The 22,416-nt window shown below is 41.7% G+C and overlaps 1 protein-coding gene across 1 annotated transcript; it reads left to right on the forward strand.

The window, feature by feature from the left end:
• The first annotated feature begins 11,945 nt into the window (after window positions 1–11,945).
• On the forward strand, window positions 11,946–15,943 carry LOC147427839 (PHD finger protein ALFIN-LIKE 3-like). The gene is made up of 5 exons (XM_086497772.1): window positions 11,946–12,358; window positions 12,450–12,482; window positions 12,783–13,005; window positions 14,935–15,061; window positions 15,552–15,943. The coding sequence occupies exons 1-5, from the start codon at window positions 12,268–12,270 to the stop codon at window positions 15,795–15,797; spliced, it is 720 nt and encodes a 239-aa protein (XP_086353898.1). The 5' UTR covers window positions 11,946–12,267; the 3' UTR covers window positions 15,798–15,943.
• Window positions 15,944–22,416: the final 6,473 nt, after the last annotated feature.

The following is a 22,416-nucleotide window of genomic DNA, read 5'->3' on the forward strand; positions in this document are numbered from 1 at the left end:
GAGTCCATCTCCACTTGCATGCTCTTCGTCCATCCTTCTTTGGATTCATGTTGCATATCTTCTTCATATGATTCCGGCTCTCCAGAATCTGAGATCAAGAGATGGTTGAAGGAAGGAACAAACCTTTCTGGAGGTCTACTTGCTCTTGTAGATCTTCGGGGAATAGGTTGAGGCTCCTCATTTGGTTGACGTTGTTGCACATTGTCACCGTTTGCAGTCCTTGAGTCTTCACCGTCCTCAAGCTCCATGTACTCATCACCTGTTTCTTTTGTTTGTTTTCTTTACAAGTAATCTTTGTACATATTTTGTTCGTTAAAAATTACATCCCTACTCCTTAAGATTTTACCATCTTCAGGATTCCATAGGCGATACCCAAAGTCTCCTTCTTCATATCCAATGAAGAAACACTTTTTGGACTTTGCATCTAACTTTGATCTTAAGCTTCTATCTATGTGCATGAAAGCCTCACACCCAAACACTTTGAGAAATGCATAATTCACCGGTTTACCTGTCCATGCCTCTTCTGGAACTCCCCCATCCAATGCCGTTGAGGGTGACCGATTGATTAAGTACACAGACGTACTTACAGCTTCCGCCCAAAGCTCAAGCGGTAGGCCTGCATGTAGCTGCATGCTTCGTGCTCGTTCCATGATTGTCCTGTTCATCCTTTCCGAAATCCCATTTTGTTGAGGTGTCCTTGGGGTTGTCCTTTGCCTCCGATTGCCATTGCTAGCACAAAAGCTTTCAAAAGCTTGGCTGCAATATTCGCCTCCATTGTCGGATCTGAGGCATTTAACCTTGGTACCTGTTTCATTCTCCACAAAGGCTTTCCACCTTTGAAATATGGAAAATACATCGGATTTATTCTTCATGACATAAACCCATGTTTTTCTAGTCGCATCGTCTATGAATGTTACATAGTACAATGAGCCACCAAGTGATGGTGTACTTGCAGGACCCCAAACATCAGAATGAACCAACTCAAGTTTTTTATTTTTTCTTTCATTTCCTGATTTTTGAAATTTTACCCTCTTTTGTTTACCATAAACACAATCTTCACAGAACTCTAAGTCCACTTCTTTCAAACCTGGTAGAAGCTTCTTTGTTTGAAGGATTTGCATTCCTTTGGCACTCATATGCCCAAGTCGGTAGTGCCACACCGCACTGTCAACTTCTCTAGTTGCTGCACAAGCTGAAGGTTGCGTGCTAACATTACACAAGTAAAGTGTACCGACTTTTTCACCCTTGGCAACCACCAAAGATCCCTTTGAGATCTTCCACCGTTTGTTTCCGAATGCAATGTTGTGACCTTCATCGTCCAATTGTCCTGTAGAGATCAAATTTTTGCGAAGAGAAGGAACATGCCTAACATCTTTAAGCTTCCATTCATTTCCGTTAGCAGTTTTGACAGAAACTGTACCTTTGCCGACAATCTCACAAGCTTCATCATCTCCCAAGTATACATACCCAAAATTACCTTTGGTGTAGTCTTGGAAATGTTGCTTGTGTGGTGTCTCATGGAATGAAGCCCCGGAATCTACTATCCAGGAATTAAACACATTGTCTAATGAGAGAATTAGAGCATCTTGCTCTACTTTACCTGCCACATTGGCCTCCGATGTTGGCTTGTTGTCTTGAGACTTTGTCTCCTTCTTCTTCTTGGACCAGCAATCCTTCTTGACGTGGCCCTTCTTGCCGCAGTTCCAACATTCAAGAACTGACTTTGTGCGTGACTTGCTCCGCCTTGAGCGATCACGACCCTTTTGGTTTTTGAACCTCTCCTTAAGCCTTCCTCTTGTTTTCACTGATAGTGCAGCACTTGATGATTCTCCTGTGCTTCTCCTTCGCATTTCCACGCTTAGGAGAACACCCACAACATCATCAAACTTAAGAGTATTTGTGCCAGAGATAGAATTACTTACAGCCATCACAAGGCTGTCCCAACTATCCGGTAGAGATGATAGTATAAGGAGAGCTCGCACTTCGTCATCGAAATTGATTTTCACTAATCGAAGTTGACTTATGTTTGTGTTAAAGTCATTTAGGTGTTCTGCAACTGAACCATTCTCTGCCATCTTTAGATTGAACAAGCGCTTCATAAGAAATACCTTATTGGATGCCGATGGTTTCTCGTAGAAGTCGTCAAGTGACTTCATCAAGTCCTCCGTGGTCTTCATCTCCGAAACATTGAAGGCCACCGTTGACGCCAAGCTTAACCGGATTGTTCCCAGTGCCTTTCGATCAAGGACAATCCATGCTTCATCTGCCATTGTTGCGGGCTTCTTCGCAAGACCGCCTAGTGGCAAATAGAGGTCCTTCTGGTAGAGATAGTCTTCAATCTGCATCTTCCAATGTTGGTAGTTTTTGCCGTTGAACTTCTCAATCTTGAGCTTCCCTTCCTCCGCCATAACTCCCACTCAATTCAAGGAATCCTTTCCTTGAGATAATTTAGCTACGAGCAAACCTTGTTCTGATACCAGTTGTTAGGAAATAAGACGTAGCTAAATAGATAATTGAGTAGATTACTTAATGGAGAGAGACAGATTTATATACACGAGATTATAGAGTAGAGAGAGAGAGAGAGAGTACACACGATATACGTGGTTCACCCAATGTGGGCTACGTCCACGGGAAAGCAACCACTCAATGGCTTTAGTACTTCAAAACAAGAAGTAGTTTACAAAGGGATTATACCCTTAATGGAGCTCCCGCCTTGCTTCACTCTCACCACCTCACACTCACCTTGTTGCATCAACTTCACACTATGAAATGTGTGTAGAAATGGCCTCCTTTTATAGGCCAAAAGGGCTGCCCTCTCTTATGAGAGACAGCCATGTGTAGCCGCCCTTGTGCGAATAAGTCCAAATCGGACCCTCCAATCCGCCCATGTGTGGCCGCCCTTGAGAAGACAAGTCCGCTTTTGAATTCGGCCACCGGCCACCGGCCATTGACTTCCGACCACCGACCACCCGATCGGTTGTTTTCCGACCACTTTTCGGCCGCCGTCCGGCCATAATATTCCGACGAAAAAGAATATTCCGGCGAAAAAAAAAGTCTCAAGGCCCCCGAGGCCTTTAAAGTTGCCCCTGATTCTTGTCCGTGAAAATTTTGGTTTTCGGTGAGTGATTCTCCTTCACGCACGATGGCTTCTCCTCATAATGGGGGCCTTACAAATGTGCGCTTTTACCACAAAAAATTACAAGGGTAAATCAGGCTCCATACTTAACACCTTGTTCCCGTTTATTCTCCCACATTAAGTGATCAGTTTAATATGAGAAAATCATTTGGGTTGGTTAGATATTAGTTTTTATGACATTACCTCTCTCTTGAAATCATAGTCGTCCTCGACTATGAGGTAGATATGGTAAAGTCTCACCCATTAGTCCATTGGTCTTAGCGGGTAGAGGATCCATTTTTACCCTACAACATCATTCCAGAGTGGATGACTAATCCACTTGGTGCTTGAGAGACATTGTCTGCCGCAAGCATGTCTGCTTTTTTTAGTCCATATCATACTTCCAAAGTAGAGTGACAAGTTCTACTTGGTGTTTGGGAGACATAGTCACCACAAACATGATCCTAACTATGCATACTTCTTAAAATTTGTGCACGAAACATAAAAAGAGAGTTTTATAAGACAAAAACATGGATAATTTAAAATGCATTTCTTTTACATTTGCTTACTCTTTTGTGTCATTGTAAGCATCATTAACAAGGTTCATATTATCCTTAAGCTATGTTCTTTGCATGCATTTAGCATCTTTGAAAGGATAATTCTTAACTTAAATAAGATACTGTCTGTAGTCTTACCATTTCTTAATACCTTGTGCTCGTGTCGAAGGATGAACTTGGGTTGGAGCTCGTTTGCTTCATCCTCGATCTCTGGTGGGTCTTCATTTATAACCTCTATTGGTGGCTCTTCCTTAATAAGGCTCGAATAGGCTCTCATGAAAAATGATATATATGAGCCAGTAGTTGGGCAACTTTAATTGATAAGCCATCTAATGAATGGGCTTGAAATTTTAGAAGGGGCCATAGTATCTTTGTGCTAACCTAGCATAATACCTTTAATGGCCCGGAGGATTCTTGTGTATAATTTGCCTTAGATGAGCCTTGGGGAAATTTAGTAAGACCCAACTTTTTTTTTCTTTTTCTTTAAAGGATAAGGCTCTTTTGTGCCTAATGGCAGGAGCCTTTTTTTGCCTAGCTAATAGATGGATATAGCCTATTTAATCTTCTAAAAAGATTCGTTTTGATCTCGGCTATACTCCTTTGCAATGAAGATCTTCCCAAGTACCTTAAGCTACAAGGGACTTTTGGATCTTCCGTCTTTAGCCCCGAAAGGTACTTTCCCCTTAGAAGTATGTTCATGTTATTAGAGACATACTGTTGTTAGATTAAGTACTTCTCTCATTTTGAACATAGATCTACTTCGAATCACAAGATTTTAGTAGATCAAGGATCATTAGTTTTGTGATTTTCCTTTTGGCCATCCGTTGGAATAGTAGGCCAACATAAGAGGGTTACTCTAGTTCTGATAGAGACTCTATCAGAAATTAGTGGTCATGGTAGGATTTCTATCCAACACAATTAGATGTTGGCAAGCCATGGTCCTTCTATCATACTTCATCTTTTGGTATACCATACATTTTGAAACATACTCTTGTATGTACTCGTTTCTTGGTAAGCCAATACAAGTATGCTTTTACTTCTAGCAGAGTAAATTCGAATTCCTCTTTGCCCCGCATATGGGAGGAGCATGGGAAGTGAGGAAGATATAGCCTATTGAGGTATGGAAGATAACCATCCTCTAACGTGAGTGTTTCTTTTTCTTCTATTTGTAAAGGCTATTTTTTATATCCCTAAAGCCTAGGTTAGAAGCATATTTAACTATTATCATAAAACATAGTTCATTGTAAGTTGCTATTGATACCCTATCTACCCTTGGCCATCGGGAAAGTGCATCGGCTACATGTTTGTGCTTGCTAGCAATGTGAGCAATGTAAAATTTAAATTGCAAAAAGAAATTTGCCCACCTCATTTGATTGTCGAAGAGCTTGGTTTGTATCATGGATGGAGTCCGCAAGAAGTACTTCCATGTGTCAACGGCATGTAAAACAGCTCGTAGCTCCTTTTGTATATGTCCAGCATTCGCTCATTGGATTTGAGTCTTTGAATCTTGTATTCTATGGTATTCCCTTCTTGAAGCAAATTTTTTCTTGAAGGTATGCATCTAGGCATTACATTGGACCTTAAATAGCTTTGAGAGATCCCGTAGTGTAAGCATAAGTTGAGAGATAAGTTTCTCTTTGAACTTTTCAAAAGTATTTTTCTCTCTTTGTAGTCCATGTACACTTAACGTTCTTTTTTGTTAAGTCATGTATTGGACCTGCTATAAGCATGAATTTTTCCTATAAAGCATCTCTAGTATGCACTCATACCTTTAGAGCTTCGCAACTCATGTAGACTCCTTGGATTAGGCCATCTTTTTATTACCTCTACCTTTTGTGGTTCCATACAAATACCACCTTTAGAGATAATGTGACCTAATTATTGAATCTCTTTTTTTTTTAAATCCACTTTTCTTTTGGTTAGAGGAAAGCCTAATCTCTCTCAAAACTTACCAGCTCATGCTATTGCCTTTTGAACTCCTCTTGTGGAGCTTATAAAGCTCAATAAGGAGGCTTATTAGGCAATGAGCTTCGTGGTAAAAGCTCCATTGCATGGTCATTGTCCCCTCATTGTGGAGATAGATCATGGGGGTATCATCAATAAAAACATTTTGGAATCCATTTAGGAATGTAGACAATTCTAATTCCTCTTGATTCCCGTCTTTTTTTTTTTTTGTTATTGGTTGAAACATTGAATTCATTTACAGACTTTCTAACAAAAATCATGTATATGAATATATAGATTTTCATTAACTTATGAAAAGCATGCATATTTACATGGTATAGGATGCTACCCGACTCATAAACATGTATGTACATATCTCCTAGCTTAGGAAAAACAAAAGCCTTTTGCTATGAGCATCCTCTTTTGGAGTTTCCAACATGGAAACTCAAGGTGGATTGTTGCGTGCATTTATTTGGGGACAAGCACGATAAACATGCCCTTGCTGTCCACACTTGTAGCATTTGTTATCCTTACGATAACACTCTAGCTTTGTTAGAGAGAGTCTATTCTTACCTTTGTAGACTTCTTTCTCCTTAGCGTTGTTATGGGTGTTGCTAGAGTTGCCTTTGGAGGAAGTTTGAGCATTATTCCTTCCTCTAGGCTCATTTTGATCCTTCACTTCCATGGGCTTAGAGTTTCTCTTAACCCCTTGTTGGAAATTGATTTGAGAGGCGACCATAGTATGGTGTATGACCGCCGATATGGCATTAGGCCTTTGTGAGTTAATATACTCGGCCATCTCGTCAAAAAGACCCGCACAAAATTGTTGCTTTTGCTCCTCAAAGCCTATCTTTTTGTAGACACTGGCTTTAAGAAGTAAATCCCAAAACTTATCTACATACTTTTGGATAGACTCGTAGGGAGAGAGTTTCAAGCTTTGCCATTCTGTAAGGACATTGTCTTTAGTGTTGCTTTCCAGAAATTGTTTCATGATGGAGGCTCTTAAAGCCTTCCATGTCCTTGGAGCTTTCCTTTGGGCTCGTAGGCTAGCCCACCATTCACGAGCGGAGCTCTGAAAATGCATAGATACCTGACGCAGTTTAGAGGACTCTATGAAGTCCTCATCACCAAAGGCCACATCAAACAGTTGGATGAAGGCCAAGATCTTGTCCGTAGCACCAAAGGTGCCATCATAGGTAAGAAAAGTGGTGTCCTTTCCTCCCTCCTTGAACTTCTTCAGCTTCTTGGACCTTGTCCATACCGGATAGGACTTGCGATGGCCTTTCCTTTTGGGCTCTTTGAGAGAAGAGCCGCTACCTTCATTGGAATATGAGGAAGGTGATGAAGATGGAGAAGAGTGTGACCTCTTTCTCTCCTTTTCCTTCTTTTGGTACTTCTCTTCCTTTTGGTGATAACGAGGAGGAGGACTTTGCGGAAATCTTTCCCTCTTGGGGGGAGTTGGAGATCGTTGAGGCTGCCGTCTTCTTGGAGTCACATCTTCGAAAGACTCACTTCTTTCTCCTTCCCTTGGTGAAGGCTCTATAGTAGAGACTTCACCTCTCTTCTTGGATGGAGGTAAGCCCGCTAGTAAACATTTAAGCGCTTCGTATGGGTTCTCCTCTACTCTCACCGTAGAGAGCCCTCTGTTGGAAATCTCTCGAAGAGACTTCTCAGGTGCTCTCTCTTTTGGGGGAGTTTGGAGAATCCCATAACTATGAAGTTGTTGGAAAACTTCACCTTGTAGGGATGGGTTTCCCATAGCTTGTTGCAGCTTAGAAACAAGACAATTGATAAACATGGGAGCATCATCATTAGCACCTTCATGTGCAAAATCAAAGTTATCAATGTTCATTCTACTCTCTTGATTATTGTCAGCCATGTTAACAAAATTTATGTATGTACTTAGTGTATGCTTTGGCAATTCAAAACCTTAGTTGCCACTCCTCTTAGCCTTTGAAAATCGGCTCTTAAGTATCTACACCCATGGCTCAAAGTGGTTAATTATAGAGAGTAGAGGAGTAGGTCTAACATAGCAGAGTTGCCGAGGTCTAGCTCCTTTCGGACTTCTTATGGCTCAATAATGGTAAAGCCGTAGGCAAGTCTAAAAAGACTCCATTATTAAGTCCAAAGCTCCCGAGGTGTGCACCATATCCCACATAGTGGGCTCAACAAAACCGATAATAGATCCCAGTTCCACTTACCGTAATATAATTAACAACATCAACCATTTATAGGCTACTTAAGGACCTCTCTTCTTAAGCAAGAAAAGAGAAACCAAATGCTCTGATACCAATGTAATGGAAATGGCATATGAACTTAGAGAATAGTGGAATTAAGAGAATTAAAGTGAGCAACTTTGAGAGCAAAGAGGGTGAACTTAGTTGGTAGTAGCAACTTAATCATAACACTTAATTAACTAGGCATGAACAATACTTTTGAGAGAGAGAGAGAGAGAGAGAGAGAAAGTTTAGAGAATATGACAACAGTTGAGGACCGGATTTATGTGGAGCCGGTCCCCCCTCCAAAAGGCATTTGTATTATAGATTCTCTCATTAAGAGAGACTTGATACAATACAATCTTTGTGTTCCTTGAGACCTCTTTGGCAGTATGGAGATGGAAGCTTCATACACCAAGCTTTTGCATAATATCAACAATCAATCTTAGCTTGAAAACAATCAAGAACTCGTGAACATCATTAGTCTTTGTGTTCTCTAAATCATTTGAGTGCATGAGGATGTATACTTTTATGCATCAACTTGTGCCTAAAGCAACAATTAATCTACCTTGAAATACAATTAATCTACTTGCATTAAGTAACTAATCTACTTGCAATAAACCATTAGCCTTCTTGCAAGTAGATTACTGGGTGTCCCCATACTGGCTCATATCACCTTTTATTCATTCATTGGCGAGATGCTTCCAAGTTCCACCCCCAATGCAATTTATGCTCCTAGCCTTAGTTGAAGGCTTCAAGGTTTAAAAATGATCTACAAGAGAGTCGAACCTAACCACCAGAGAGTTTCCGACTCGTTTTCACCTGTTGTAGACCACTCTAATGCTCCCAACTTGGTGTCTGCAATTTCTCTCTATAATTTAAAAAAAATGAGTAGAACATTGCAGCACACCCCTGCTTTGCGCGTGCTGCTAGCTCTTGCCACCCGCTCAGCTCATGCTCGCCTCCTTGAGCGTACCAGTCCCGCCTCCTGAATTCCTCTCGTCTTCCTCCTACGTGCATGCTACCCAGATTGACCCCAAATTTTCATTTTATCCCAGTCGGTACCCCCTACATGATGATTGCGAGGCGTCAACGAGGCTCAAGGTAGCAGACGCGAAGGGTTGCGTGCAGGGGGCCTGAGGACACTCGTGCAAGAAGGAAGTGTCGCGAGCAGGTGGCAAGAGTTGGCAGCAGGCGAAGGGGAGCTTGGAGGGGTCGCTGGAATGCCTCGCTCTTCATTGTCAGAAGGATCAATCAGATTCGCATTATTTTTACATTTAATATTATTGGGTATCCCATACTAGCCTTCTTGCAATAAGCATAACATGCACTTTGTGGAAAGCATTAACTATCCCAAGCCTCAGTCCCAAGACCTCAAACACCTTCGAAGGTGGAGAGAGCTAGCAGGGAATGAGGGTAGGGAAGAGGAAGAAGTATTCCATAGGAGAAAGAAATAATTCCTCACTTATCATCACTCTTCTTGCGTAGCATACATAATAGCATAGTAATGAAGATGGAGAAGATAGAAAGCTTAAGCATTGAAGCATAGCTCTTGGTTGGATTTGCATTCCATAGCCAAGAGTGTTGGTGTAGGCTCTCAACTTCTCAAGGAGCTTGGATAAGGAGATGGAGCTCTTGCACCTTGCATAGCACACAATGAGAGTGTTTGTGTGTGTGTGTGGGTGAGTATACCCCCTAAGCAACCCCCTAGCTTGCTTGGGTCGACCCCCCCTTGTAGCTCATGCTTAAAGCTCATTGGACCCCTCCAGGCCTAGCCAATCATAAGCAGGAGGCATTACAAGCAGCAAGGGTAGCCTTGAGACAAGTGTCCCCCTTTCCCCTTTGAGAGAGAGGATTTGATAAATGAAAAATCAATTAATTAAATCCCCTGAATTATCATTGGACCCCTTGGGTGGCCAACCAATAGGCTTTAGGCACACCATGAGGGCAACATGAGGAGGAACTTGACAAGTGTCCCTTTTGCTTTCTTTGTACCATGCATGCCTTGTGTGAGTGTGTGGGTGTTCTCTCTCATCCCCCCTCATGTAGGGCTCGCCCCCTCCTTGTAGGGATTGAATCTGTGACTTTTTGACACCTCAACCCCTCATGCATAGGCACAGTTCCCACCACAAGCTTGGCCCTTAAGCACTTTAAGCTTGGGCTGGGTTCTCACCTCAAGTGCAACCCTAACATCTCAAGCATGTCAAGCACCTCAAGCATCTCAAGCACCTTAGTCATCAAGCATGACAAGCAGGACAAGCACCTCGAGCTGGGTCGGGTTCTTGCGCTTGAAGCGCAGCCCTAGCTTACCTAAGGTCAAAGGACTTTTACACACATTATTGGAGGTCTTCAATGAAGCTAACCCTAAAGTCTTATGCTCCATTGGTTAGCCTTGCTCTTTGATAGGCCATCTCTCATTTGGGCCCCTTTACCAATGGCCCCGTGTTGAGATAGATCTAAAAGCACATGTCTATATCTTAACCCTTGTTCCCGTTTATTCTCCCACATTAAGTGATCAGTTTAATATGAGAAAATCATTTGGGTTGGTTAGATATTAGTTTTTATGACACTAACGATTGCAATGACGCACACATCCGTAATCCCATCATGTAACACACTAACCACAAGTGAAAACACATAGATCCATTGAGCATCCACACTCCAATCAGACTTACATGAACATACAAAGAATAGAGGGCAGTCACATAAGATTAGAGCGGGATTAATCACTAATTAGGTAAGATCTAGCTAATCAAAGCACCATAGACAATCAATAAGGAATGACAGAGGCATAGCGAAAGAGAATTAAGCATTGATTAGTGTTAATTGGTAATCATTTACTCCAGACAAAGACACCACTAAAAAACTATGTTCTCGAGATGCTCCACTATGCCTACGATGTCGCCCTCGAGGACCTATTAGATACAAGAAACAGTGATGCAAGCGAGATCCTAACAAACTTCAAGATATAGTGCAACGATGAGGCACCATCAATCAAATACAAAAAGCTTACTTAGCAACACGACAATGATATTTACAGAACACGATTCGGAAGTTTTAATCTATATACCTTTATCAACATCGACAACCAACCTATAGGGCATATCAACTTCATACAATTTTCATCAAATATATACTCGACAATTCACGAATTTCAACATTCAATCTAACACTATCTTTGTTCTGACAGTGCAGAACAAGACAACAAGAGCTAGATTTTGTTGCTCGAGCAAGACAATCCAACCATATCGGATACATTGTCTACTCCATCACATTCCGCCAAAATGGATGTAAGTACACTGGTGTCACAAATAACTACAAGCGAAGAAAGGAGGAACACACTTAACATCCACCTTCAAAGATGCCAGGCGACGTTCTGCGCTATCAACCATTCGATGAAAACTGTTTTCTTGAAATACTTTCCATTTGTAAGAATTTATATGTAGCACGTATATCAGACAAAGCATTCATCAGTAGACATAATAGCGCAACCTCGCTCGGATACATTGTTCTACAAGCTCACCCCTCTCATTGCAAGATTTAAATTTTGTTTGCCATTGCTACACATGCCTCGTTAAAAGTTGTCGTTCTATTAACACAACATCCTCTTATTTTTCTCTATCAATTACACTCCTTTATGTAGTGTTGCTCAAGACAATGTCTCTCGTACATTATTGTCACCGCGGTCCACTTCTAAATTTTGACATCAAGTAGATTGCTTCATCATTAAAATTAAATCAATGCCATCTTCAAGGCCCATAAAACAAGGCTAGTTGTTACACAGGAATACAAAAATAAATGTTTGTGAGCTCTCTGTGAGCAGCCCCATTTGCAACATGAGCTTTTGCACTAGATCGCCCTCCAGTTCCTCTCTCTGCTGCATTACTCGATGCCAAAAATCGTGCAAATTTGGTTCAGATCAAACCGTTCAATTTCAGCGTCTCTAAACGGGAATGCAATTAATTTTAGTATCTTGGATTTAAATATCGAAACTGAAGGCTTTGCAAAATGTTAAGATCCTGAGGGCCTGGGCTTTCAGGTGCGTGATTGTCCGCGCACACATATAGGCTACGCTCTCACGAGCATTGATCTTCGACACGCGAAGAGAGAGAGGAAGCTCGCTCTGAGGAACGCGCAAGAAGCCAGCTCCGTCCGCCATAGCCGCATAGTTTCTGTTTCCAATTACCCGCTTTCTCCACACTCTAGGCTTGCATTTCTCCCTCTTTTTCTTCGTGGGTTCCATGGCATCTTACTCCTGCTGCCTCTCAGGCCGTTTCGGAGCGAAGGCAGTCCTTCCGTTTACGTGAATTTTGCAGTTTACCCGCTTCTAGTTAAAGTCTGTGCAGAGCGCCCCCCCCCCTCTCCTTCTCTCTCTCTCTCTCTCTCTCTCTCTCTCTCTCTCTCTGTACTTGCCCACGTTGTTAACGCTGCAGCCATGGAAGCTTCAACCATGCCCAGCACAGTTGAGGAGGTGTTTGAAGATTATCAGGGTCGGCGGGCCGGTCTGATCAGAGCCCTCACAGTAGGTCGGTTTACAGTGATGGACTTTGTTTGCTGCGTTTCTTTGGATTTGCTACTAAACGTTTTTGCTGTGTGTTTTCCATTTTATCTTTGCAGACGTGAATGATTTCTTCGAGCAATGCGATCCAGGTATGCTCAATGGCTCTGTTTTGCAGTATGACTTTCCTATTTTTTTGGTGTCTTACAAGATCTAATCTTAGGTTTACACATGCTTGTCTTCCTCATGAGAGTTCTATGTAAAGAGAGTCAATGATTCAGTTGTGCAGTTAGGAAGAGTTCTTAAGTCAAGGGAAGATTAGTGATTGGGTGACAGTCCGTGAAAGAGAAAAGGGGAATTTGAGCTTGTTAGTCGTGAAGAGGGTTTCCCCAAAAACGTTTCGTTTTGGTAAGATAATGATGAGCGGATTCTTGTGTTTTCATACGTTGCAGAAAAGGAAAACCTATGCTTGTATGGCTATCCGAAAGGAACATGGGAAGTTGCATTCCCTGCTGAGGAAGTTCCGCCAGAGCTTCCTGAACCCGCGCTCGGCATCAACTTTGCAAGAGATGGCATGGAGCATAGGGATTGGCTGTCACTGATTGCTGTTCACAGTGACTCATGGCTTTATGCCGTAGCTTTCTACTACTGTGCACGATTCAACAAACAGGATAGGTATGCGTACTTTCAGACTCTCATCATTTCACTGTTCGACTTGTTAATGTAATCATTGCTTTATGGCTTATGTTTGAGGTTTAGAACAATAGGTAAGCTCTGTGCTTGTTTCTATTGTGGATTGGACTAATGTTGCTGATAGATAAAGGAAGGCACTACATATGGGATTAGGTTACTCAGCAGGTAGGTAGGCGTCTTGTGTTTTTGCTCTTGTTATGCAGTTAGACATGGAAAAATCTTCCTTCAGTTCACGTCCATTGAAACAATGGCCGTCAATGTTCATTGTTAACTGGACAAAAGGAGGAGACATGTAGCTAGGGATTGAGCTCTGGGTTTTCACCATACATTTCATGCGATTGGTTTTGTTACTTCTGTTATGACAGTTTGAGTGGCATGGACCGATATAGCTTTACTTCATGCGCTGTCACCGACACACAGAGTTGTAAAGCCCATGATCTCTTACCTGGGTCTTGCTATCTAAGCAGGGAGTTGAGGTGATAAAGCATCCCTTTTGGGAGCTGTCACTTTATTTGCAGGGCCCTCCCTTTTCCAAAAAAAGAAGGCCGCAACTTGCTCACAAGATACAGTTCAAATGTTTGATGGCCTAGATTGGTCATTGCCAGGACGTTAAATTAATACAGCACAAGCGGGTTGCCTGCAAGAATTAGGAAAACCTCCTCTTTTTTGGTGTAATGGAGGGTAACTGATCACTGTTTTGCTCTAATCACTTGCATCAATTGCTTTGGTCATTCGGATGTGGCATAACTGAAGGGTGTCAAGCTGGCTTGCCAGCTTCAGTCCAGAATTCATTTGTGCCTATCAGGACACATCGCCTACCTGGTATTAGAAAGAATGAACAGTGTAGCAATTAAACATTAATTTTTCTGCATATCTGCACATGACTGCAAAATTAATGATCATTTACAAAATTTTTCATTTTGGCATGCCAAGGGAAAATGCAGGAATATGAGAGCCATTGCAGACAAATTGCATCGATCTGGGTGTCAGTGGAGTTTTCAAATTTGCAATTTTCTGAACATTCTAGTATGTCTGCATGATTTGAAAAGAGTGGAATAAGGAGAGATCCAAGCTAAGGTTGAGGGAAATATTGAGGGAATTGAAACAACAAAGGGGAGGAAAGGGGGAAGCTGGCAGGAGCACAGCGGGGCGGGCCGCGACCTGCAGGTGAAAAGGCGGCTACAGCTACAGAGAGCCCGGAGCGCTGGAAGCTGAATGGGGACACTGTAGCAAGGAGTACAAGCAAGAGCTCCACACCTGGCAGGACCACGAAATGCACGTCAACAGAGGTGTGCGTCGACTATAGGAGGCTGCAAGTAGGCGTGCGAGGGGACTGGTGCCCTGATTTTGTTTTTTTTAAATGGATGCAATGTTGACCAGCGATGGCGCTTTCCAGGATGGCCTACGCCTGTGTTTCTTGAATAGCCGCGGGCTGCAGATAACGTGGGTTTCTCTGTTCAATTTCTCTCATTTTACAGGCTAAACTATAGCCTTCGGCTTGAGAAAAACAGAATCTAGCAAATTCTGTCTAATAGAATGAGAAGTAGTCAGTAGTATGGTGGTCACACCACAGCATGGTAGGGTCAAGTTAATGGGAGTTTTTATTTGTTTTGACCACCTTACAGTTTTGCTGAGGTTTTGTTTGTTTTAACTTACATTTTTGCTGCTACCAAAGATGTGATGTCCAAATGGTGTTTTCAATCGTTTGTTGAGATGTGCTGTTGGCGGTGATTGGTTTTGTAAAGTCAATATCCATGCTGACAGAAATTGAATCTGGGTCTGTTGCAGTATTAACAAATTGAGAACTTAAAAGGAAGATAATTACAATGCTTTGTATAGACAAGAAATACCTTTTAAACATTCATTGTTTGCAGATCATGACTTTAGCTGATTATATTCTGATATGCACAGGAAGCGCTTGTTTGGAATGATCAATGAACTGCCTACAGTTTATGAGGTTGTAAGTGGGGGGAAGCCAGTTAAAGAAAAGGCTTCTACAAATAATGGGAATAGCAAGCTGAAAGTCACAGCAAAGAAGGTAATTGATGCTTTGGATGCCCTTTTCCTTGTGACGTTGTCTTATCTGTTTGCAAGAACTTTATATATAAATATAAATATAATATAAATAAATAAATAAATATTTATTTATCTATATTTATATTCATATATATGGCCAATAACTTGTTGCACAAGCAAAAGCAACTTCTTCTTTGTTCCATATATATTTATGCCAACCTGGAATCCTTTCATTTAAGTTCTTCATATAAAGTCCTTATTTTTTTTGTTTTAGAATGCCAACGTGACCTTTCACCTTGTTTCTGTCTGAGTGTGTGTGCAAAGAATTGGCGTGGAAAATCCCTAATTTCCTTATTTTTGTGCTACTCACAGATAAGTGCCTAATTAGACACATCCATTGCACTCTAATCTTGTTGCTGGAGTGTCTTACTTTTTACTGAAAAGGAAGCTTTGAATATGTCCATTGTCCACTCAATTATTGTTTTGGCTAAAGGTAGCTATTGCTGTCGCAGGAGAAGCCTCAGAAGCAGTCTTCTCCTAAGGAAGAAGACGAGAACTATGAGGATGATGAGGAAGATAGTGAGACTTATTGTGGTATCTGTGGAGGCCTTTATTCAGCATCTGAATTTTGGATTGCATGCGATATTTGCGAGAAGTGGTTTCATGGAAAATGTGTGAAGGTTACTGCCGCAAGGGCTGAGCACATAAAGCAGTACAAATGCCCCTCTTGCTCTAACAACAAGCGAGCGCGTCCATAAGGCTGAATTTGCTGTAGTGATGTGTATCTCCTATGGGCTTCTAGACTTGACCATAGTAGAAACTGTGAATCTTGTCGATGATCGCATGAGGCATCTTAGGGAATTTTTATATCTGAATTACTTAGGTGAAGGATCTGTAGGACGATTGTTTTGCTCAGTAGAAATAGTTTAGTGGTAGAATGTGCGAAAATCTCTGACCATATGTTGTCGCTTTGATCTCTGTCCATACGTAAGTCATGGTGGATTTGGGACGATCAGATTATCGGCTTGTAATGTAATGCTAGTGGATATTTATTTGTGCAGATTGTGTTTTGCAAGTAGCTCCAAAGCAGAGTTCCTTGAGATAAGAATCGTTGCTTCTTTTGCACTTGCAACATCAATTTCGCTGTATGTGCTTTTGCGCTTGGGGGTATCTTGTTTTGTCGGATATATTAAAATCAGAGTGTATGTGTACCATCGCATGTGGTGCTTGAGGATACTATAATATTCATTAATTTCTATGCAACCAGCAAGGTTGTACTGTAGGGGCAAAGTGTCGGTGTGGGTGTGTATAAGCCTGCACGTTGAATACTGGTGGCATTCCTCTTATTCCCTCCCTTGAAAGGCGTAGCCGAGAGTGAACTAGGTTTGATGTTGTCTCTATAGTTGTGCATTACTGGCTTTCTAAAACAAGCGTTAGTGAAGAAGGGAGTTAGTTTGACTCATATGTGAAGCATTGAAATCTTCTTTTGGTTTGGAAGTGGGTCCTTTCTTTCAAGAGCCCCATGTGTGTCGTTTTCATATTTTCATACTTTGTTTTAGAATGCCAATGTGTCCCTTCACCTTGTTCTAGCTGGTATTGTAGCTTTTGGGAGGGGATCATGTGCATGTCTGTCCATGAGGTACATTTCCACAGTAGATAACAGAATATCGTTTCATATGCTGAAACAGGGGCCTTTATTGCTTTTGAAATCAAGTGCATGGGAAATAATATGAAACCAGATTTCCGTTGCATCTTTGGACGCCAGTTTGGTGGACCAGGACTCTTTGCTTGGTTGAAGTCTCCCTACCAAGATGCTTTGTTGGCATTGTCTTCTCAGAGGAACGAAGTGTTGATGCGGAGTTTTTTTAAGACTAGTAAGAGCCTAAGAGGCCTCTCTCTCTCTCTCTCTCTCTCTCTCTCTCTCTCTCTCTCTCTCGCCCATTGCAAGGCAACGCCACAGTCTGTAGAGGCAGATGGCTTGTTATATATGTTTGTACCTTGTCTTTGCATTTAACCTCTTAATTGTATCTGACTGCCATCAAATCACTCGTGTGTCATCTTATTGCGAAGGGCAGTATTTGCGGAGGAATGTCTTCATTGAATCACTTCCTAAGATTGTAGATTCCAAGTAGCTAACCAAGTTTTGAGGATACATGGACAATAGCTTGCTTGCAAATTAGTGACGGAAATCTTCGCACCTCATGGCTTTTATCTTTTAACTCAAGTCCTTGACAATGCAGTGGGATGGAAATGAGCCTAGTGGTGGTAGTATATTTGGTGAAATGGTGCTGCCAGTTTGAGAAAGACTAGTCAGTACAGTGCACCCATCTGGTGTGAGACATCAAGTGCAGTAACATGAATTTACAACTCTCTCTCTCTCTCTCTCTACCGGCCCTCCCCTCCCCCCCCCCCCCCCCCCCTTCTATCACGCAAGTGTGGTAGATTGGTCGAACAAGGTCTTGAGTTCAAGTCTCAAGACTCGTTGGATAGATCTTTGAGGCATCATTCCTACGATGATAAGACTTTTCTTCTTCTTCTCTTCTGTCTCCCCAGAAGGAATCTGCCCATTTCTCTTTAACTTAAGATTTTGTGGCTTCATTATTTCCACTAGTCCATTAAAGTATAGCAAGCAAAAGTACAGCAGGCTCTACTACAAGATTTGGGTAGCATTGATAACATTTTACCTAGCTTGAACCAAGGCTCTTGAAGCAAGGCATCTTGCATTTTTTATGGGTGAATATGTGAGCTGCCCTTTAAAACAGAATAACTCACCAAACAAAGTGATACCTGCAATGGCTTTGCCAAGTATAGTTGGATGAACAATCCCAGGATGTCTCTTTGAGAAAAAAAAGGAGAGCGATAGAAGGGGAATTCTAGGCGAAAGGGGGGGGGGAGGGGGGCAAGCTAAAGTAACCTTCATGACCTGATCCATAGGCTCATCAAAAGCAACTCTACTCGAGGTAGTAAAGGGTTCTTTGTTGTTGGTGATTCAAGAAAGGCTTGCATATATGCTTCCCAAGCTGTCTATAGTTGCCAGATCCCAACCCTCCTTTATTCTTCAATAGGAGAACAAAAACTTAAATCAGGTCAATGTTAACTCACAGCTTCCCCTAGGCTACCATGATCACATGGATGCACGGAGACACCAATTTCACGACCTACCATGTTGGTAAAAGACAAGCATGTAAGGGTGGAGCAAGCTTTCTCATATCCTATTGCAATCCTTTGCAAACTCTTCACCTAATACCCACCCATGCATGATATCCTACACCCTCATTTTGGTACCCAATGAGCTAGCTAGATACATGAGGATCGCCTCAAAAGGCCTAGACATCGGAGACTCTCTCTCTCTCTCTCTCTCTCTCTCTCTTTCCATCCAAAACTTGGCGGATAGATCTTTGAGGTATTAGTTTTTTTATAATATGAAACATTCCCTTCCCTCTTGGGGGCCTTCTTGAACAACTCTTTGGATAGGCCTCTCTAGTTTAGTATGGTTAGCCATCTTACATGCAACTTCAACATGGTAGAATCAAAGATTAACAAATACCATGAAAGAGGCATGATAGACTCTAGGAAGTCCCAACTATCTTGATCGGGAGGGAGAATTCACGTGGCAAAATAAAGCCAAATTTGATGATACTATGCATTACCTTTGGCGCTCATCACTATTGTCAAGACTAAAGCTAAGCCTCAATTTTCCTCTGCTCTGAAAATAACTTACAACAACAAGGAGAACAAAGTTCTTAATCATTGTTTTCACACAAATTTCTTTCTATTTAGGGTCTTTGTTATGCAAGGAGGAATTTTGGTCTACCTCATCCCTAGCTTCATCAAAGGAAATAGTGTCTCATAGAATGAGGAAGCACATTGTAGACATATGGAGGAAAGAAAGGGAAGGAAATACAACGAACTATGACTTAAGAAGCTTCTATGTAGAGTAAATGTGAAGGTGTTTTTCTTTGTGAGAAAAATAGAAGTGATGAAATTAAAAAGAGAAAAATTACAACTCCGGCCTCAAAGTATGCAAATGATTTCCACTCGGAAGGCATTATGATCTTGTTACTTCGTTTCATCCATGTGTGTCTGCTTTTCAAACTGCACCATCTTTATTTTTAACGAGCATTGCTTTCTAATCGCTAAAGCAACATTGGCTCATCGCTTTCGTCTGCTCGGTAAAATGCCTCTTGCAATCACCCATGCTTGCACCTTGAAGGCATGTAGCCTTACTCAAGTTGTTGTCATTGGTGGTTGATATGTATGCCGAATGTGTGGTGCCATTACAAAAGCATGAGAACTTCTTGATGGACACCCTCTCGTCACATGGAATTCGTTGATTGTAAAATATGCCGAACATGGCTGTGTGGCAAGGAAACTCTAGTTGTGATTCCTCTTCCCCAATGTTGTCATTGAGAACATGTTGATTGCAGGATACGGCAACATGGCTATGCCAAGGAATCAAAGCGTTGTGCTCACCAACATTGCTGGCCTCTCTCTAGATGCAATCACCCATGCTTGCACCTCGATCGACTTTAATCTTACATAGGCCATTGACATGGGTGAGATAGTTCACAATGAGATTGCTACTCAGGGGCTGTTGGAGAAACATGTTGTGCTTGACAATGCTTTGGTTGATATGTATGTCAAATCTCGTGCCCTTATGAAAGCTAAAAAAAAAGCACATAAAGTTCTTGAGGAGCTTTTTGTCCAAAATGTTTTTTTAGGAATGCGTTGACTGCTTGATATGCCCAACACGGCGTGGCAAGGAAGCTTTGGGTTGTTTTAACCAGATGGAAGGGAAGGTCTTTCTCCAAATGTAATCACCTATTCTTGCATCTTGAAGGCATGTGGCTTTACACAAGGCCATCACATGGGTGAGAGAATTCATGATGAGATTACTAGTTAGTGGTAACTGCTGCAAAAACATGTTGTGCTTGGCAATGCATTGGTCAATATGTATGAAAAATTTAGTGCCCTTATGTTAGGTTTATGAGCTTTATCCTATGCGTGTGTAATACCTCTTGTCTATTGGATGCTTAGGTGGCAAAATCATGTGGTAGCATGGGAAAAGACACCTAAAGGGTGTAGATACCCATGAGGAGCATTTCTAGAGGGTGTGGAATCACCTAAACTTAGTAACAGGGTTCATAAAATGGCTTGAAAAAGTACCAACGAGTTCTCAAATGGATTTGGCTTGATTTTCCACTCTTATGATGTCTATTTCAATCTCTATTGTGAAATTCAGTTTTGCTTATCATGTTAATGCCATGAATGGTTCTCTATTTTATCCTCTCCAATCTCTACGAATGGCATCAAAGCCATTAAGGGTGATTATCATGTCCTAATCATCATTAAGATCCTTAGGATTTTTCCCCTATTCTCTCCATTGCATGCCTTTATGCTTAGTTAGTGTTCAATTGGCTAGAATAAGCATGTTCTTGACTTTCAAAACTCTTGAGCCACTACTCACTAGCTAATAAGAATCCTAATTAGCATTAGGTCTAGTTAATTAGTGATTTATATTTTTGTACATATGCTTGCACAACAAAATCCATATGCCAGATTAACTAAGCCCTCTTGCCTTGCTTAGTTGGTTGGAAATATAACTCTTTGTACTTGCATCGTTAGAAGCATTTCCCCCCTTACACGTCACCCTTGTATTGAGAAGAGTGAAGCCCATTGAAGAAGGAGGAGAAGAATCAAGCAAGTTCTCCTCAATTTGCTTGAAGTTCACGTTGCCGTGATCCGAAGCATATACCTCTACAAGAGATCTTTGATGCACTCTCAGGCTCAAATTTTGGAGCCAAGTAGCCCATAATTACTTTATTAAGGAATTGTGTGTGTGTGTGCGTGTGTGTGTGTGTGTGTGTGTGTGGTTGACCCTACAAACTGAGCATAACGTGCTATTTTTTGGGAGCTCTCACCCAAGAAATCTGCGAGGGTGTCTTGGTGTAGAGCATACTTTTCAAGTGTCGTGGCCCCAAGGGGCATGGGTTCAACCCACCCCTATTTTGGGTATGGGGCCCCTAGAAAAATGCCAAAAGGAGTTCAATTCATCTTTGTAGAGTAGGCGGGTCTGCAAGACCATGTTCATGCGTTCAATGATTTTTAAGCATTGCAAGATGCCAAAAACTTCTTCATTTTGCTGCACTCCCCATTGGGGTCCACCAAGGGTTGCATCCCGGTTGATCTTCCCTTGCCAAAGCCTTCAAGGCCCAAGTCCCAAGCCCTTTGGCTTAAGGGCCACTTCTTGCAAGCGACCCCAAAAGCCCCAAGCCCTCCTAAGGGGAGATTCTCATGTGCAAAGAATTGTGCTACCTACTGCCATGGCCCAATTCACAAACAGAAAGTAGTGACTCACAACCTTGCAAGGACTCCAAAAGAATCCACCAAGGGACTTTGATGCCATCAAAGAAAAGGGCAAAGAAGGTATGTCTAGTGTAAAGGGAGCCTTCACTTAAGTGAAGAGGTACTTCACATAGAAGAAACCAAAGGAGATTCAAGCAAAAAATTCTCACTCCCTACATTTGAAAAGTTTAAAACCTTTTGCATCCGAGAACAATATCAATTTAATGTATGTCATACCATTCATTTATGGGGATGATTTTGTAGTCGTGCTTTTGCAAGAGGATAGACACTAGCTTTGGGAGAGGGTCCTAAGCTAAGACCCCTTTAATTTTCACGAATGGAAGAAAAGAGGATCAATAAATTTAATGGGCCGGGTTTCACACTTGGCGGATGAAATTAAAGGGATCTCTAGTGAAGAAAGGGTTGTGGGGAGTAGTCAATTCAACACTTAGTGATCCCTCTTCTTGTGATGGGGCATAGGTGCAAACACGGGCTATGAGTGCACAAAACCAATGAAAAGATGAGCAAGCACTAGGAATCATAATCACATCACTCCATGAAAATTATGTACAATTCACGGATGGTTGTGAAACCTCATCAATTGCATGAAGAACCCCATATAAAAATTTTGGGGCTAGAAGAAAGAAAACAGGATAAGCTTGAAGAAGGATCTCTACAGGCTAAAAATGTAACTTGATGAGGATATAGCACCCCTTGTCAACTACCTTAAAAGCATGATCACACAACTCACTTACGTAAATTGTGGTGTAAGGAGGACAAGATTCCCATCCTACTAGGAGCCTTGCGATCCAACTTTGACTAAATAGTAAGCATCATTAAAGAGAAAGACCCAACGCTTCATTTGCAGTATGTGATCAAATCTTTATAGTATGAGGAGAAGAAGTAGGGGAGGAAATCAAATTCAAGGGGAGGATCATATGCACTTAATTCTAGCAATAAATTTTACGTGTGGCAAAGAGGAAGTTATAGCCAAAAATTGCCTAGCAATTAAGGCTTGTGGCATTTAAGAAG

This window comes from Adiantum capillus-veneris, chromosome 23 (assembly GCF_014529385.1).
Source record: "Adiantum capillus-veneris isolate H3 chromosome 23, ASM1452938v2, whole genome shotgun sequence".
NCBI classification, from domain to species: Eukaryota; Viridiplantae; Streptophyta; class Polypodiopsida; order Polypodiales; family Pteridaceae; genus Adiantum; species Adiantum capillus-veneris.

Excerpts from the sequence above, each read along its gene's own strand:
- LOC147427839 (XM_086497772.1), top strand. The coding sequence starts at position 12,268 with ATGGAAGCTTCAACCATGCCCAGCACAGTTGAGGAGGTGTTTGAAGAT. Across the intron at positions 13,006-14,934 it reads CGATTCAACAAACAGGATAG|GAAGCGCTTGTTTGGAATGA; the intron begins GTATGCGTACTT and ends TGATATGCACAG. Across the intron at positions 15,062-15,551 it reads TGAAAGTCACAGCAAAGAAG|GAGAAGCCTCAGAAGCAGTC; the intron begins GTAATTGATGCT and ends TTGCTGTCGCAG.